Source organism: Thunnus albacares, chromosome 2 (genome assembly GCF_914725855.1).
Source record: "Thunnus albacares chromosome 2, fThuAlb1.1, whole genome shotgun sequence".
In the NCBI taxonomy this organism is placed as follows: domain Eukaryota; kingdom Metazoa; phylum Chordata; class Actinopteri; order Scombriformes; family Scombridae; genus Thunnus; species Thunnus albacares.
The window spans coordinates 3,053,942-3,071,001 of NC_058107.1; the positions used below are offsets into that span (position 1 = coordinate 3,053,942).

Below are 17,060 nucleotides of genomic sequence, written 5' to 3' on the forward strand. Positions count from 1 at the left end.
AAATGCATATGCAGAGATCACTTTAATGTTTGAGGATAGATCTCCCTGTTTGTCCATTTTTAGCAATATCTCAGGCATCAGGATACAATATAAATCACCACAGTGTTACACACAGGACAGATCACATAACAAGACTAAAGACTGAAAGGCTCGCTGGGAGTTCTATTGAAGCTACAATCTTCATCACATTCTGCAACATGTAAGTGTGGAGTTAGATGAAAAAAACACGCCGGGGCTAAAATCTGAAGCTTGCCCTGAGGGTGACACAAGAAGAAAGATCATGAAGTCATTAAAATCAAGACTTAATTCCCTCGGGAGCATGTCGCTGCTCAGTACATTTCATGGCAATTTAAGCATAAATTTATTAGATCTCATTTGCAATTGTAAATTTCTTGGCTTGAGGGAGGCCCTGGATGAAAGTTCATGGGAAAATCAAAAGTTCATCCTCTGAAGAGCATGAATAACAACATCAAATTTCTTAGAAATCTGGCAGGCAGTTTTTGAAGATTTGACCTTGAGGTCAACAAGATGTCAAGAGTCTCCGAATCATCAGGCGTCAAAATATATATATATATATATATATATATATAGCTGTCTGGGCCAGTAGGTGTCATAATCACTGGCTCTGGATGAGACTATGAAACTGGTAGAGGAACCAAACCATCTCTTTTCATAATTTGGGGGAACCCTTCCTTTAAAGTTATAATCCTTAAGATTGTCATTATGGAATTTTTTGTATGATTTCTGGTCCTAATTATTCCTTTACACAATAGGAATACAGAAAATGATGCATCCACATACTGGATGTCATGTGAAACAAGAGCTGCTGCCAGACATTTGAATTCACTTACTGTATGTCTCAGAGAAGTGAGTTCATGTGGGATTATCTTCTTGTTACTGACAGGATGAAATGCAGGCTGCAGGTGAATCTCCTCCACCCTTCAGGTCTACTCCTCACCAGGCACAGAGCAGGCCGTCCAGAGAGAAGGAGCTGAATCGGAAGCCCTCAGCCCGACTGGTGCAGCCCAGCTCCAGCCTGCTCTTCACTGGTCCCACCCGGCTGCTTCAGGACTGCCTCCACAAGTCACTCAAATCCCTCCCCGCAATCCACCAGCCCTCCCAGGCCTCAGCCCACCACACCTGCACTGGCCACCATACTTCCCTCAACTCACTCCATCATACCTGCCACAGTTCCCTCCAGCTCTCCGACTCTGATCCCCACAGCCACCCCCACGTTCCTCATCACCTCCACCACCACAGCCGGCCCAGTTCAGGTCACCACACCTGCCCGGGCTTCTCGCACCACCGGGACTCCTCCGGCTCCGCTAAGCCAGAGGCGTCTGTCAAACTCTCTTCTAGATCATCATCTTATGAGAAATCCTCCATCTTGTCGAAATCCGCATCCTCTTCCATTGCTGCCTCACCCATGCCCTCTCCTCATCCATCACCTCATCCATCACCATGTCCCTCCCCGTGCCCTTCTCTCATCACACCTGCTGCTCCGCCCTGCAGTCCTGACCGGCCTTGCTCACCTGCCCTCATCCAGAGAGTCATCATTACAGACATGAACCGGCTGTCTGCAGACACCAGACCACAGCAAAGAGGTACACAACTCTCTGTATGAGTGTGCGGTGTCCCTCGCAAAAATACATTTCACATATTCCTCAACATATAACATCAAATTATAATGTATGGCAAGATTAGAATTTGTTACAGAACAATGTGACTGTATCATGCAAAATCTCTCTGGTGGTAGAAAATAAATTTGCCTTCTGGCAGCTTTGACTTGCTGCTGGTATGTTTGGCTGAGTAAAAACACTGAGGCGGGGGGGAATTACCTTCCTCTGCCTCTTGAGTGTTGAGTCTATTGCTCACATGGTAAATTTAGCATCATTCCTACTGCAGTTCTCTTTTTTTCCACAGAAACACAATTTTCGTTGACTGATTGATTCCTATAAGTTCTTTTGTCTGATGTCGATGTTAATTAAACTCAACACTTCCTGCAGATGTTTCACATCAAAAGCGACCATTATTTTATGTAAAGCCCCCACAGTTCCCTACAGTTAGATGTTTTAGCTTCACAGTGCACAGTGATGTGTGTGCAGAGTTTGAGACTGGGGGCTTTTTTCACATTAATCTCCTGAAAATGGAAAAATTTCTCTGTGCTCATTGAAAATCTGATTTTAAGGGGCCTGTAAGCATGAGTTATGATATCACAACTAGTTTGGAAGCATGATGTGGAAACTTGAAAGCTCCACTGCTTCAAGTTTCTGTAAGGTCCACTGAGAACGGACCCTACAGTGAGGTCGGAGCAGTTAAACTTCTGAGATTAATTATATTTGCATATTCATAGATTTTTAATGACAGAGAGCATAGATGTCATTTGTTATATAAGTGTTATATCTACTTTTTTTGTGGAAAAGCCATATCAGACATACATTATTGTGCAGAGTGTTTTTATATGTTTTGATATATGTCTGGAGGGGATCTTTAACAGATTTTCTTTCACATCAGTGTCCTGTCAAGATAGCAGCTTCTGATACTGGATAAGGATCCCTAAATAGATAAGATTGGAATGACAAATAACTGCAACTGATAATCCATAAAAAGGGAATGTAAAAATAGATACAGAATACTAGAAAAGTCTTCAAAGTAAATCCAGAAAGTGGAAAAAAACAGAGAACACTGATAATCTCAATAGATACAAATATTCCAGTCAAAGACACAGTTTAGAAACACAAAGTGAGACCAAATGGTTGAAAAAGATACTTTGATTTTTCCAGTCAAAAAGAGCAGCATACATGAAGGCTCGGGAGGCTTATTTGGAACGAAAAAAAAGCATAAATACAGCTTTGATACAGAGCATTCATATACTTTTAGTCATTCTTTGTTTTTAGTTAAAGAACCTCTGACTTCATTTGTCCACCCACTTCTGAAACTAAACTTACACTTACATACTGTACTGTTTAAACAGTACAGTATGTATCGCCTGTTTATGTACTAACTACAGTGTATATGTCGTCCCGTGCAGGGGCCACGCTGTCCCAGCTGTCAGACAGTGGCCAGACTCTGAGTGAGGACAGCGGGGTGGATATAGCCGAGGTGGGAGGCCTCAGTAAAGACGGCAGCCCTCGACCCAACAAGAACCAGCAGGGCCATCCAGAGCAGCAAGGGGCCCACGCACCTCCTCCAGGGGCCACCAGACAGGTGAGGGCTTCACATAAATACTCCATTTAACAAGTCATGTGATTCACAGTGTCGCTCAAAGTTTTCCCTGTGACTTACTGTGTAAACCCGATAAGTTTATTTGATTATGATTTCAGGTCTCTGGATCACTATTTATTCTTATTATTACTTCCATTTCCTTTATAAAATGAATTCAGCAAACATAACTTGCACCACAGCTTGTTCTAGACAAACAGAAGCACAGCTGATACAACAATGTAATTAATAATACAGAGCCAGATTATGTGTCTCAAACGATTTAGCGCATCACTGTGTCACTGGCAGCGGTCCAATCAAAGCAACAGATGAAGAAACAGGATTAAGATGAAGTACACTCTGTCTCAGCTCATTTACATACAAGAAGACTAATAATTCAAGATGTGATTTTAACAATGATATAAACTTGTAATCAGTGCTGCACTTGATGTATAAGAATAAACCCAAGTTGTGTGATATTTAAAGATCTGAATTAACCCCTGAGCACTGTATTAAAACCTTCATTTTCTTACATGTGCGAAAAGAAAATGAAATGTAATAGTGTAATTTTTTTTTTACAAATGCTGCTGATTTAATTTGCTTTCAATGGAAATCAGTTCGGCTGGGTCAGTTTGCATAGTCATGATCCAATTAGAGCATGCAAGGGCAATACAATGAGAAATAAAGAGGAATAATTTGTACAAACTCAAAAAAAATTAAAGCCCATCGTAAAAGAGATGCACAGCACAGATGTTTAAGCACCAATGCTTGAATATTCAGGACACATTTAATGCAGAAACACATAAATTCAAAACATAAAAACCACAAGTAAGAAGCCTCAACATTGTTTTCTCTGTTTCTCCTGCTGTGTGAGTGTACTCTTTACATGTTTCAAATTTGAGGAAAAATATCATCATAGTGATAATACTGTGATAGCAAATAGTTTTTTTTCCATTTGCATAATGCGTAGCTAGAAACAAAAGCCCAGTCAAGAGATGACCCAAACACCAAAACTGTGCTCCGTTTGAAAAACCACAAAATTGTGCTCTAAAAGATGTTCTCAAAAGTCTTCATACGATCAGCAAAATCACATCATGGTGAAAATCCTGAAACACAAAACACAGTGCGTCACATTCTACGTTCACACATGCAGTCATTTAGTGGTGATAAACAACACTGAAATAAAATCCAGAAAATACATTTACACACACCCTTCTCCCTTTGCATCCATTTTATCTAGGAGGTACGTGACTTCAGACTGAGTAGATACAGTCAAATGTTTTAACACCCTTTCCGTTTTTTTTTGTTTTTTTTTTCATTCTTTTTTTTTTTTACAGGGAATGAGCCCACACAGAAGCAGATTTCTGTTTTTTTCTGTTTCTGGGACAATTTGCACTCAGCAGTCCATGCCTTCTGTGTGATAGTGGTGTGAAGAGCAAAGAGAACTGTTTTAAAATAACCAGAAATCATTCAAAGTAAAGGCGAATGTATTTGAAGTTGTGGTCACTACATCAAGCAAGCAAGCAAAACTTTATTTTTATAGCACATTTCATTCCAGGTGGAAGCACAATGTGCATCATAGAGCATGAGCTAAGTTACAGCCACAAAAACAGAAGAATGTAGATAAAACATTAGACATAAGTTAACACAAACACATAAATAGTGAGTTAAAAACCATTACAAAAGTAGGAATAAAATAAAATAAAATAAGACAAGCACACCAGACTACTGAAAGGCACAGCTAAAAAGGAATGTTTTCAGTTTAGTTTTAAAGGATGATAGCGTTGGAGCACACCTCACATGATTGGGTAGGATGTTCTGGTGCCTTTGAGCGTAAAAGCTAAAAGCAGTTTCACCTGTTTTCATGGAGACTCAGGGAACAACCAGATGACCTGAGGGGTCTAGCTGGTTCATAGCTTACAAGCATATCAGAGAGATATTGGGGTACCAGACCATGTAGGGCCTAAAAAATGAGCATTAAAATTTTAAAATCAATTCTAAAACTTACTGGAAGCCAGTGTAATGAGCCCAGCACAGGTGTTATATGGTCATATTTCCTTTTTCTAGTTAAAACTCTAGCAGCTGCATTCTGGAGTAGCTGCAGTCAATCGAGATGCCTTTTAGGTTTTCCCATGAGCACCGTGTTACAGTTGTCTGGCCGACTGGAAATAAAAGTATGGACAAGCTTTTTAATGGTCTGATGAAGCAACGTCAAACGCTGACATGGAAAGGACATTTACTCCTTTAGATGTAATTAATCCTAAGGTATGGCCCAGGTTATGAATTGTCCAGTTACATGCTGAGAGAAACCAAAGGCCTCCAGCAGGTTGTTTAGCTCTTTATAATGGTAGTCCCCAGTGTTATTATCTACATGGATATTTAAGTCCCCAGAAATCAATATAAAATCAAGTTGAAGTTTGGGACAACAGGTCATTGAACTCATCTGTAAAAGTGCTGGTTGTTTTTGGCAGTCGATATATTACGATTAATAAGACAAGAGTTGTGTATTTTAGTGTCAGCGCAAAATATTAGAACATGTACTCACCAAAAGTTAGTTAATTAGTTAGTTAGTTATTTACTTCCATATGCTATCTAGGTTATGCCTGTCTGTGACCTGCCTTCCTGCTGTAACCCTTTCAGTTTGTTTGCTTGTTTGTCCAGCTGTAAGTCTGTTCATCTGACCAACAATTAAACAAAGTGCCCAATATTCTACCTAGTATTTGCGTTTGGGTCCTCTATCTTGTTACTTTTTACAAAAAACAAAAGTGGCAAACTTCACTTCACACCACATTCAAATACTGCTGATACTGGGCCAGTTTTAGCTGCCAAACAAAAGGGCTTACCTCAGATTGCATTACCAGCTGCTTATCCAAACATAATGTCAAGCAGGCTCCTGCATTTAGGGCAGGTGTGACTGTGATTTGGCCAGGTAGAGCCCAGACAGAGATGGCCAAATATACACTTGCAGTGGTAATTCCTAGCCTCATTTGTGACCTATGTTAACTGGTAACATAGCATTCTGTATGCAAATCTTCGAGGGAAAAATCTAAACTTTATTTTTACCCGTTATCCAGCAGAGGGTTGTATCTTCAAAGATATTTTTTGTGATCTCACAGATGTCTGCAGTTTGTCTGAATGATAAAACCTTTCAAAAAAGCGTTTGATCCAACGTTTCCGCAGACTGTATAGCTATGGCAGGCATGGGCAGTCTGTTTAAATATTTATTTCTGAACCCTTGCAGAGGGTTTCACCATTGTCCCTTTATTTATTTATTTGGATCAAATCATTTCATGTCAAGTTTGCAGGTCTGATCTAGATCTACAAAAGGTTGCACTACTGTCAATATAAAATTCAATCTGAACCTTCAATCTCCTGACATTTCTTCACTTTGTGTCCCTGTCTGTTGTCTAGCAGACTGGTTCACCGGTCCCTGCACCCACTGCTACACTGGTACGAGTGGTGAAAAACGCCAACACCCTAGGTATCGCTATAGAGGGAGGAGCCAACACACGCCAACCTCTGCCACGCATAGTAACCATCCAGGTGAGACAGGGATACAATAGGGTTTAAGTGGGTCTTGGATCGTCAGGAGCCTACATTTTGTGCCAATGTTCAGTGTCTATTCTTTGAGAATATACTGTACGTGACTGGAATAAAATATTTTGCAGAGAAAATAGAACTCCAGTATATTAACGTTTCCCTTTCCTGCTTAAATAGAAGCTCTGTCTTCCCTCAGCATCTGATTATGAACATGCATTTGTTTTGCCCAGACAGCATTCTAAAACCATCTGCAAATACCAATCCTCCTGGTGATATATCCCTCTGTCCAACAAAGTATGAAGACAGCAAAGCGGCACATTTCCATAGCGTTTTATACGGGCTGAGGGTGAGAGGAGATAACATCAGCTAATCACTGAATGACATAAAGCCTCAGTCCCCCCAGCAGACCCCCCACCCTCCTCTCAGCCTCTGTCACGAGCAGGCCATCCTTGAGGAGTTTTCGTGACTGTGCAGTGATTTCCATAACAATGACTCCTTTCACCTGTCTCCATGGTTCTCAGGACAGTGGATGACATTGAATGTCAGTCAGTTTGCTGATGACCCTCACAGTCATTTAGCAGCTTGACAAACCCAACTTCCTCTATAATCAGTGTGACATTGCATGTTTGTACATACACATTTAGCCAATTACATTCCTGTAAACAAGCTGTAATCTAATAATGCTCATTTGCTAATCTGCTATTCTAAAAATAAACTTGATGAAAATTAGGAAAATTAATTTCTTTTGCACACAAACTCATCAAAAGTTTTCAATTTATTTATTGAAATTAAAGTGAAAGGGCCCAAAACTTGCATAATTTTGATGACACAGGTCACATGTCTCACCCTGCAGAAAATTCTCATCCTCACACCGTTGAGATTTGATGTTTCACCATGACAGAGGAAATTGCTATAACTTTATTGTACATGCTCCGGTCACACTAAACTTTAAATGTTTGTAAAGTCAGACCTGTCAGTCCAGGTCTGGAGACATCTACATGCCCGTGACAGAAGCCCGTGGAGTTCACCAACACTGCTTGCAGTTTTAATTCCTTTTCCTGAAATATGTCAGAAATGTGTTGGTGTAACTGAACATTTGTAACTGAACTGAAAACACTGATGTCTCTGATTGAGGTGCCTGAAACCCTTGAATGTGTTTCATGCTTTAAAGCAGGGAGCTACATATTATGATCTCAGTCTTTTACCGTGGACCACCAGGAGCTGCTGTATTTGAGCAGCTGGATGTTAATGCTTGCTAACAGGCATATCAGTGATGGTTGTGGATGCAGCGGAGAGTGTGTCTGATTCATTACCCCACTGAGAGTTTCTTGGCCAGTCTGCAGAATCAAAATTCATTATTATTGGCCTATATACCCTGCAGTGATGTTTTCAGCTGCTACTTTGTAATTGAATGTCACAGCAAATAAACATGTTTAGGCTCTAGGATTAAATTTAATCGGGCAATTTTGGCAGTCATCCTGTTTGTCCTGAGTGGAAGAAGGATCAATGAATGGAAGGATGGATTAACCCTGTGGCTCTGTTGGACTGCCTAGTGGAGGAAGAGGAAATGGTCGTGTAACAGTGCGCACACACACACACACAAGCACGCACATCCAAAATACATGAATGCAAAACTAAAATGTTCTATTCAAGTGGGAGGTAAGAAGAACAGTGACTTTACTAAAATTTTATTTTAAAACTATATCAATTGGATTTTTTTTCACCACTTGGGTGCAGTGGAACAAGCTAAAACAGCAAACAGCCGCCTATTTACACATTCAGCAGATACTTTGCAACATTGTCTGCTGGACAACGTCATAAGCATTTGGTCAGACTTGAGTTTGTGTCCATCTGATGATCAATTTAAGTCCAATATTCACTTTTAGCTCCGTTTTGTTCTCCACCAGCTCTTGAGAAAAATATCTGCCTGTTTAGCTGTTAGCTGGTATTCTCTCTTCACCAGGTAGTCGTTAACTTTGGCTGTCCCAGTTGGTGCTGGGCAGGCAGTGTATATTGGGTAATCAGAGCTTTTCCACTGAAATTTAGGTCAATGAGAGCAGAACTTTGCAGGCAGTAAAACTAAAACAATGAGCTAAAAGAGGCTAAAAAACCTCTGTAGAGGTGACTGGTTGATCACTACAAGGGACATCTTTCACATTACACAGTCATTTGATCCACTGATAATATAGAAATATTAGTGCTGCTTTAAATCAGGCTCTTACTATCAAAAGTATTGGTCTCACTACACAAAAATTGCGGCTGAATCTAGCAGGTCACGCTACAGAGTTTGCTGTAATTTAGTAAGTTCATGGCAGAAATTGTTTCCCAAATATACAACCAAGTCTTACAATATCAAAATCACTCAGCCTATGTTCAGTCAACCATCACTCATTCAGAGGATGAATCCTAATCTCCTGACTATTCCTCCCAGCTGTATTTTGTGTTTAATGCTAATCAGCAAATATTAGCAAATATCCACAGTCCTCCTTCTGTAGAAAAATGTATTTAAAAGATTATCTAAAGCTAATATAAAGCTTCAGCTGTCCAAATTACTCAGATCACCATCTCTGTTGACAGAAAGGAGGCTCAGCTCATAACTGTGGCCAGCTGAAGGTGGGTCAGGTCATCTTGGAGGTCAACGGCATTTCCCTGAGAGGTCGGGAGCACAAGGAAGCAGCCCGGATCATTGCAGAGGCCTTCAAGACCAAAGAAAAGGACCACATTGACTTCCTGGTGGTTGAACCGGGACTCTAGTATGAGGACTTTAAGCAGCTTGGCTTAAGGAGACACCTAAGGGAACCGAATGAACTCCATATGATATTGTCATCTAATCATGGCCCTCATTTCAATTTCAGGGAAAGGATAAGTGGAAAGATGTGTTCGGTATTTGATGATTGCACTCTTCAGAGTTTTGCACAATGTCATTTGAGAAAGGGGTCTTATATTAATATTTGCCATAAAAGTCATACCTGAGTCAAATAGCATTTGTGAATGACTTTAATTTCAATTTCATTAGTATTCACAACCTGAATGTCATGGTATTAGTACCTGTTAGTACTGATCCAAGGGTTTGCCACATCAAATAGGGTAAGAAACACAAGCATAAGGTTTAACACAACCCCACAGGTTAACAAACGTGATTTAATTTCACTTTTACCTCCAAACATGTGCTATAGATAATCTGGCTGCACTCTTGACTTCTTTTCAGCAATTAATTTGGTGTGTACAATGTTATCATAACTGACAGAAACAATGGCTAAATCTATGAAAATAAAAGCAAAGTTGTAATAAACTGCAATATTCCATTAAATGAGTTAACAGGCAGAGACAACTGGCTAACTTAACAAAAGTTAAAAAAAAAACCAAAAAAGAAAGAAAGAAAAGAAAGAAAAGGAAGTGAAAATAAAAACTTTGTAAAATTCATTCATGATGAATTTCTGCAGGCTTACTAACTAGCTTAGCTAGATAAATGGCTAATTTGAGTTCAAAACATTAGCCAGGCTAACAAGCAAACCTGGATAAAAATTTACCAAAAGTATGTTTTTGCTCAGTCTTTACTGAGAGTATGAGACTGTAGAGTGTTAGTTTGCTCATCTTTTACTGGGCTTTGGTCTAGTGCTGATTAGGCAAGATACCTGTGGATGTCTGCATATGTGAGGTTTCATTAAAACAGGAGGATTTTTCAGTGAAATCCAAACTACAGCTGACTGACTGAAAACTGGATGAGGTGGCTCCACCAATTGAAGTTAAGAGAAATACAAAGACATTTTTGCAAATATCATTTGACTCATGTTTGGCATAATTATCCCAATATATCATGAATTAAAACCCATAATTCCCATCTCAACCATATCATGGCAAAATGAGTTGACAAGATACAGAAGGCTATGTCTCATTAATTTGCCTTCAAAGAATTTATTAATAGATTCTACTGAATTGAAGCCTCTGAAACTTATATCGACAACTCACTAATCACCTTTCTGGCATTTTGGAACTCGAACCATCAGATTCTCGATCCTCACAGATTTGCACATTAACAGCATCTTCATGTTGACCAACAATGGTGCTTTTCTTTTCAGAGAATATATCTGTTTAATCCATCACATTTGTCTTCAGTATTTTAATAGGATTGCCACATGTATTAAACAGCTATGATACAGACATTAATGGTATGATAGCTTGTATATACTGTAGACTGCTTATAACCCCTACATGAAAAGACTATATAAGTTTTTATAATACTAAATAGTTTACAGTAGAAAAGCATTTAATATTTTCCAAGATTATAACACTACTTTATATCACATCACAAATCATTTTATTTCATGTCTTTCCCCTATAGCTTGAAGTGCAGGATTTGCCATGTTCTATATGAAACCACATATACTACATAGCAGAGATCAATGAAGGCCCTATATGAATCAGCATATCCATATCCTGCACTCTGTGGGATGCTGATGAGGACTGAGACTCAGTAATGAATCAGCGGGCTGCTGATGCACTGTACAGGAAACACTGATCAGATTAGAGTATCCTGTTGTAATTAAAAACGTGCGCACACACTGTGAGGAGCAGAAACATAAAATCAAGCCCTCATTTAGGTTTAAACAGTGAAAAGTGGATTTTATTACTCACACGACCAGATCAGAAAGCCATAATATGCACTGACTGTGAGCAGTAAGAAGAAACCTGTCTTAACGAATAATGAAATACAGCTGCTGTTTACCATGGTCATATATGTTGATTATATTTCCATTATCTTGCCCACCTACTGTAATATGTACAGTATTTTTGTCTGATGCCATTCAGAATGAGGTTGTGCCTTGTTCACTAATATTACATATTCCCAGTTTCTCCAAATTACATATGACTTCATTTTAGAAATTATGTTAAAACTCATGGCCATTCAGTAGCAATTTATAAGCATTATTAAGTCTTAAAGGTAAATGAAACTTGATTTAAAATAGTGTTTTTTTCCATAGAGACATGCATTGCTCTATGCGAACATCACTAGGGTTTATCCCGACTTTTCTCATATTTATTCACATAAATAAATCAGACAACACACTAATGACACACAGAAGAGTTCCATGTGCGCCCCAGGCTACAGCTGTAATATTAAAGTATGTGTAGGTAAAAAATGTATTGCTGGTATTCATATTTAATTTGGAGGGGAAAATACTCAGCCATTGCTGATTTGCACAAAATTCCAACAATGGCTCTGCCACAAACCAATGTTTACCAGCTCATTTGGTTTTGTTTTAATTTCTGACTAAAATTCACACTGTGTTCAATATTCGTTTTCTTTATCACTTGAAAAATAAGCTCCTCTGAACTTTTATTGTGAAAAGTCAGCCAAAAAGTATCCCTTACTGTAGGTAATGTGTCGGTAATAGCCCTGCACTGTTCAACACTCCACAGAAGTCAGTAAATCACCTCCTGCCAACACAAATTAGACTAATGACTGTCTGCCAAACCTTTACTGAAGTGCTCCATCTGAATCAAGGAATAAAGATAATGGAATCTAAGTAGAAACAGTATTGAAGCAGTTAACAGCAATTTACATTTACCTGATGACAAGACCATCAACACAAGTAATACCTATTTAGTCATAAATTCACAATTCACAAACAAAAAAATGCAAAAAACTCTCCTTTAAATGTTTTGTCAACATAATGATATAAATCCACTTGCAGAACTTAATTCCTTGAAATAATAGTTCATCGATCAAAAATCAAGAAGATTGCACTTTATTGTGGAAAATTCCTAATTTTCTGTCAAATTGCTACAAAATGACAAAAAAAAAACTTTTTTTTTTTTTTTGATTCTGTCGCTGTCTTGTTAATTGAAACTAGGCTGGTGTGGAAAGCATTTGTTCAGCTGTCTTCTTCCCAAAGTCTTCCCTGCTATGTTTGCACTAACAGCCCCTTTGTCTTGACCTAGAGATACTATATGAAGCCACTTTAGTTGATGACAGCTCTTTACTGGTTGTTGTAGTTGATAGAAAATATTTAAACTGCAAGTACACATTTGCTACGAGGGAAATGTCCAACCAACAACAGCCTTTATGTATGATCCAGGCTTAGTCACGCACAATCTGTACTTATCATTTTATCACTAAGGAGAGCCAACTACTAACACTTTAAAGCTCCTCTGAGTCTCCCAACCTTATGACAGTGCAATACTAAATCACTGGGGTGCCTCTTTAAAAGCATTTATTAATGCATTGCTTTATACAACCCCTATTTCAACAAAGGTACAATCAGTTGTTTCTACTTATGATCTTCAGCATGAATTTATATCATAATACATTTTCAACCTGGGTATAAAACACCCAAATAAATTCACTATAGCTGATTTACCAGAAGCATGTTGGTGCTTTCAGCAGTGTAGTGAACTACAGTGGCTGTAGAGAACAGCAGAACAGTCAGTGTTATATGTGGCTTTCATATGGTCTGTTCCTTCAAAAATCTTTGTTCGCTCCAAAAGGCTGAAAATAATTTTATTATCCTTTAACATAACTGCAATCGTAATCCAAAGTAATACAGTAGAGCCAAGTAATCCAGATGCTTTTAAAAATGTATTTTGGGCTGATTCTATTTATTGTGGTTATATTATATTTTTGTAATCTAATGACATAATCCCACTACAGTGAGATAATAGTGAGAGAAAATGTAGGAGTCTAGGGATAAGATGTATGAGTAATAAAATGCTTAAAGGTGCAATATACAATATTCAGCCCCACTAGATGTTGCACTATAGCACCAGCATCTCAGACCAAAATAAATGTGCACGTCATTTACTCAATAAAGTTGGGAAAAAAAGAAAGAAAGATGTCCCTGAACCAACAGTTCACGAAACTCGGATCAAACTGTCAAACTAGGCAGTGCTGATCAAATATGGATCAAGATTCTGTTACTGCATTGCCTATTTCTCACCCTTGACCCAGCCTTCATGAGGGATTCACATGCACTAACATGCACGCACGGCCGGAAAACAATGAACAGAGAGGCTCAGATTACAACACACACAGAGGGAGTGTGACTTCATTCTCTGCTCAGGTCACCATTACTCCACTGTGTCTTCACATAGCAGATAGTTTGCTGACATCTAGTGGGGCTGAATGTTGTATATTGCACCTTTAAGAGTGTGGATTTAAGGATGAAGAGTTGGTGAGGAGAACACTGTAGTATATAAGGGTGTGTAAATGAGATTATGCTTTTTTGTAAATGCAAACTGTTCAAAGATGATACAGTATATCTTGTACAGAAAAAGCTGCACATAGATTTATAGAGGTGTATATACACTACATGGTGAGAGGTTAGAAAATTTTGTTAAACACAATTATGTAATCCCTTTGTGGCTGATGTAACTGCTAACATCTCTTGTGTATTTCCTCTTCCCATGTCCTATCACAGCTGTCACACCACAGAAATATCCTTCAGAACAAGTCACTTATTCTTGTATTGGTTCTTGCAATCCTCCTTTTTTCTTAAGGAACAAGAAAGGTTAAAAAAAAAAAAGGGTGAAATACTTCCAAATATTCCCACATCGTATTTCCTGAATAAGACAGAATAAAAACAAGTGTGAGAATGTATACACTGATTTGAAGGAGTATTTTTGTTTTGTTTGGTTTACCTTACCGCACACACCGTCCTGCTGCCAAAATCACCCACTAAAGCACAGACTGTGAATTAATCCGCCACTGAAAATAGTCCCTAACAAATGCATTGTTTCCTCCTAGTTGAGTAATGTTTGCTAAAAACTACAGTGGCCAGCTGTTTTAATAAATTACTGAGCCTTTTTAAAAAATAAGACCATATACTTCTGAGCTGGTTTTCAAGACTTACATAAGGAACAGATTGGCCACAGATAGAGTAGGTACATCAGAATCTATCGAGAGACAGACTAACACATTGTTGATTTAGGTCTTTTCATAGAAATCACCATTATCCTTTAACATCACAAAAATGAAAGCACTACCTGTGCCTTATCATAATGGTTTGGTGCAGGTTACCATTCAGGTTTCAGGTTTTGTGAAGATTCCCATCACTATACACTACTTCTAAACCACAAACAAATTCAGTGACCCCAGTTATGAACCATGAGACAGCATCTGACTTCCATAACCTCAGGCTTACTCTACTCACAATAACCATAATGTACATAATAATGCTTAGTTCAGAGAGCTTTTTGTATATCAGAGCCAAAGTGAAAAGTGCAGTTTCTCGGTGAGATTGTAAAGTGCAACCAAACACCCCAGAAATTCAGCCTCCAGCATGCCACCAACAGAGGAGCCTCTGAGACCCCTGCAGACTCACATCTGTCACATTTCACACAGTGAAGCTACAGCACAGTGGAAAAGATCCTGTGAATTGTGAAACACTTGGCAAAACCTGGAATTAAATGAACTGACACATGAAACACAACACTGTTATATTCAGCTAAATCCCACTGGCACAGATGTGTAGTCAGCATGCACATCTCCTCCACAATGTTTTTTATCTATTGTCCATAAATTATATACATAAATCAAGAACAATTTGGTGAGCGGATGGTAAGGAGACAGGAATATGGAAGATGAAAAATTGATATGTCAATATGCAAATCCAATGCAAATTATTCGCAGAAAGCTGATTAAATTTGGTTAGGGTCAGGGTTAAGGCATCAGTATGCTTAAACAGAAGTGCTTGCTTGGATGGTCAAACAGTGTCTGAAACCTTCTCTCCTCATCTTTCCAGTGTCAGAATTAGATGGACTGCATATCACAATTCCAAAACCAACAAGCATACCTACTTCACACGATTGGCCAAGTGTGTGGAGGTGAGAAAGTAGGCATGGTATGAACCTCATTCATTCAATGACTTCCAACTACTTCCACCACTTTTCATGTGAACAACTTAGCGCAACACTAGGAACATCTGAAAGTGTGCAATGTTACTCTCATTTGTATGATTTATCACGTCTCGCCCCTCTCTATGATGGACGGCTTTTCACTTCACTCTCAAGTGCAGCTGTTTGGAACAACTGTGAGGCCCTTTAGCTGGAATTGTATATGATTTTTTAATCTTGAGGCCCTATCGTGTTGATTTCTGTCAAAATCAAGTTATTTTTAATGAATGAATTCATTGTTTGCTGTGTAACATGTCAGAATATTTGTGCCCAAGTTGATCACTTTAGTTTTCAGCCCAAAACCCCAAAATGTTCAATTTACAGTAATATAAAACAGAGAAAAGCAGCAAATCCTCATAATGAAGAGGACAGAAATAGAGATTATTTGGCATTTGTGCTTGGTAAATTACTACATTACTACTACATTATTAATAATGATTAATCTGTTTTTTGTTATTTTTCTGTCAATTTTCAGAATTACATATTACTAAGTAAATGTCTACTCAAAGGTGAACATGATGGCCCACAGATCCTTTTAGCCCCAGGCCCCCATACTGGTTAATCTGGCCATGCTGATGATTATTTACTGTTGAGTGATGCGTGATGTGTAGTAACTTCAGATGCAGCAGCAGTTGGTGCTGCACACCCAGCAAGAACAAGTAACTCAGCTCCTTAATTTCCTTCTCTGTGGCTTTTCTGTCCTCTATGAAATCAGTGTGTGGGCTTCAACAGTCCCCCATCATCAACAGCCTCTGAATGCTTTAATGTGACTTCTACATGGAAGGCACAGTAAGGCTGATCACTCCAATTAAAATCAAAATAATTTTACTTGATTCAATAAAACCTTCACTGGAACAGTAACTTTAACAGTTGTGGTTTGCTCTCTCACTGCTTTAAAATGCAACACAGACACTGAGCTATTGCTCTGCTTTAAAGCAGGAGGACAATCTCATTTGTATTGAGCAGGCTTACATTCCTTTATCCATTAGCAGACTTTGCTGATTTCACCAAATGCTGCAGTTTCTACTTTTTTTTCATCCATACTAACAAAGAGGAATCTGTAGCAGACACGCATATATTGTATTCTGATTTATAAAACTAATGACGGGTTACAAGGACTGAAAAACGTATTTATTTATCTTCATCTACCTAAAGCCAACATCATTTTATATCCATAATAAAATGTCAGTAGAATCTGAAATGATCACTGCTTAGGTCAGTTCATTTTTAACAGGTGCAATATAGCAAGAGCTTGAATATGAGTCAATGAGACTGTGAACCTGTGAAAAAAGTTTACAAATGTGTAAAAAAGACTTGTAGTTGTAGAAAAAATATCGAGTGTCTAAATAAAATTTGAGAGCAATTTTACAGTGAGATTACACATAGAAAAAAAGAAATGAAAGAAAGTACCGCTTTTGAAAACATTT

At 38.5% G+C, this 17,060-nt stretch overlaps 1 protein-coding gene across 2 annotated transcripts in view; it reads left to right on the forward strand.

Annotated features, from left to right (window-relative positions):
• The window catches only part of whrnb (whirlin b), a 98,379-nt gene extending 84,076 nt beyond the window's left edge, over nt 1-14,303 (forward strand). The window contains exons 9-12 of one of the 2 annotated variants that reach the window (XM_044363066.1): nt 905-1,604; nt 3,032-3,207; nt 6,613-6,744; nt 9,319-14,303. In XM_044363066.1, the coding sequence (XP_044219001.1) occupies nt 905-1,604; nt 3,032-3,207; nt 6,613-6,744; nt 9,319-9,495 (1,185 nt within the window). In that variant the 3' untranslated portion in view covers nt 9,496-14,303. The remainder of the gene's footprint in view (nt 1-904; nt 1,605-3,031; nt 3,208-6,612; nt 6,745-9,318) is intronic. The other variant, XM_044363075.1, reaches the window with a different exon arrangement.
• The last annotated feature ends 2,757 nt before the right edge of the window (nt 14,304-17,060 follow it).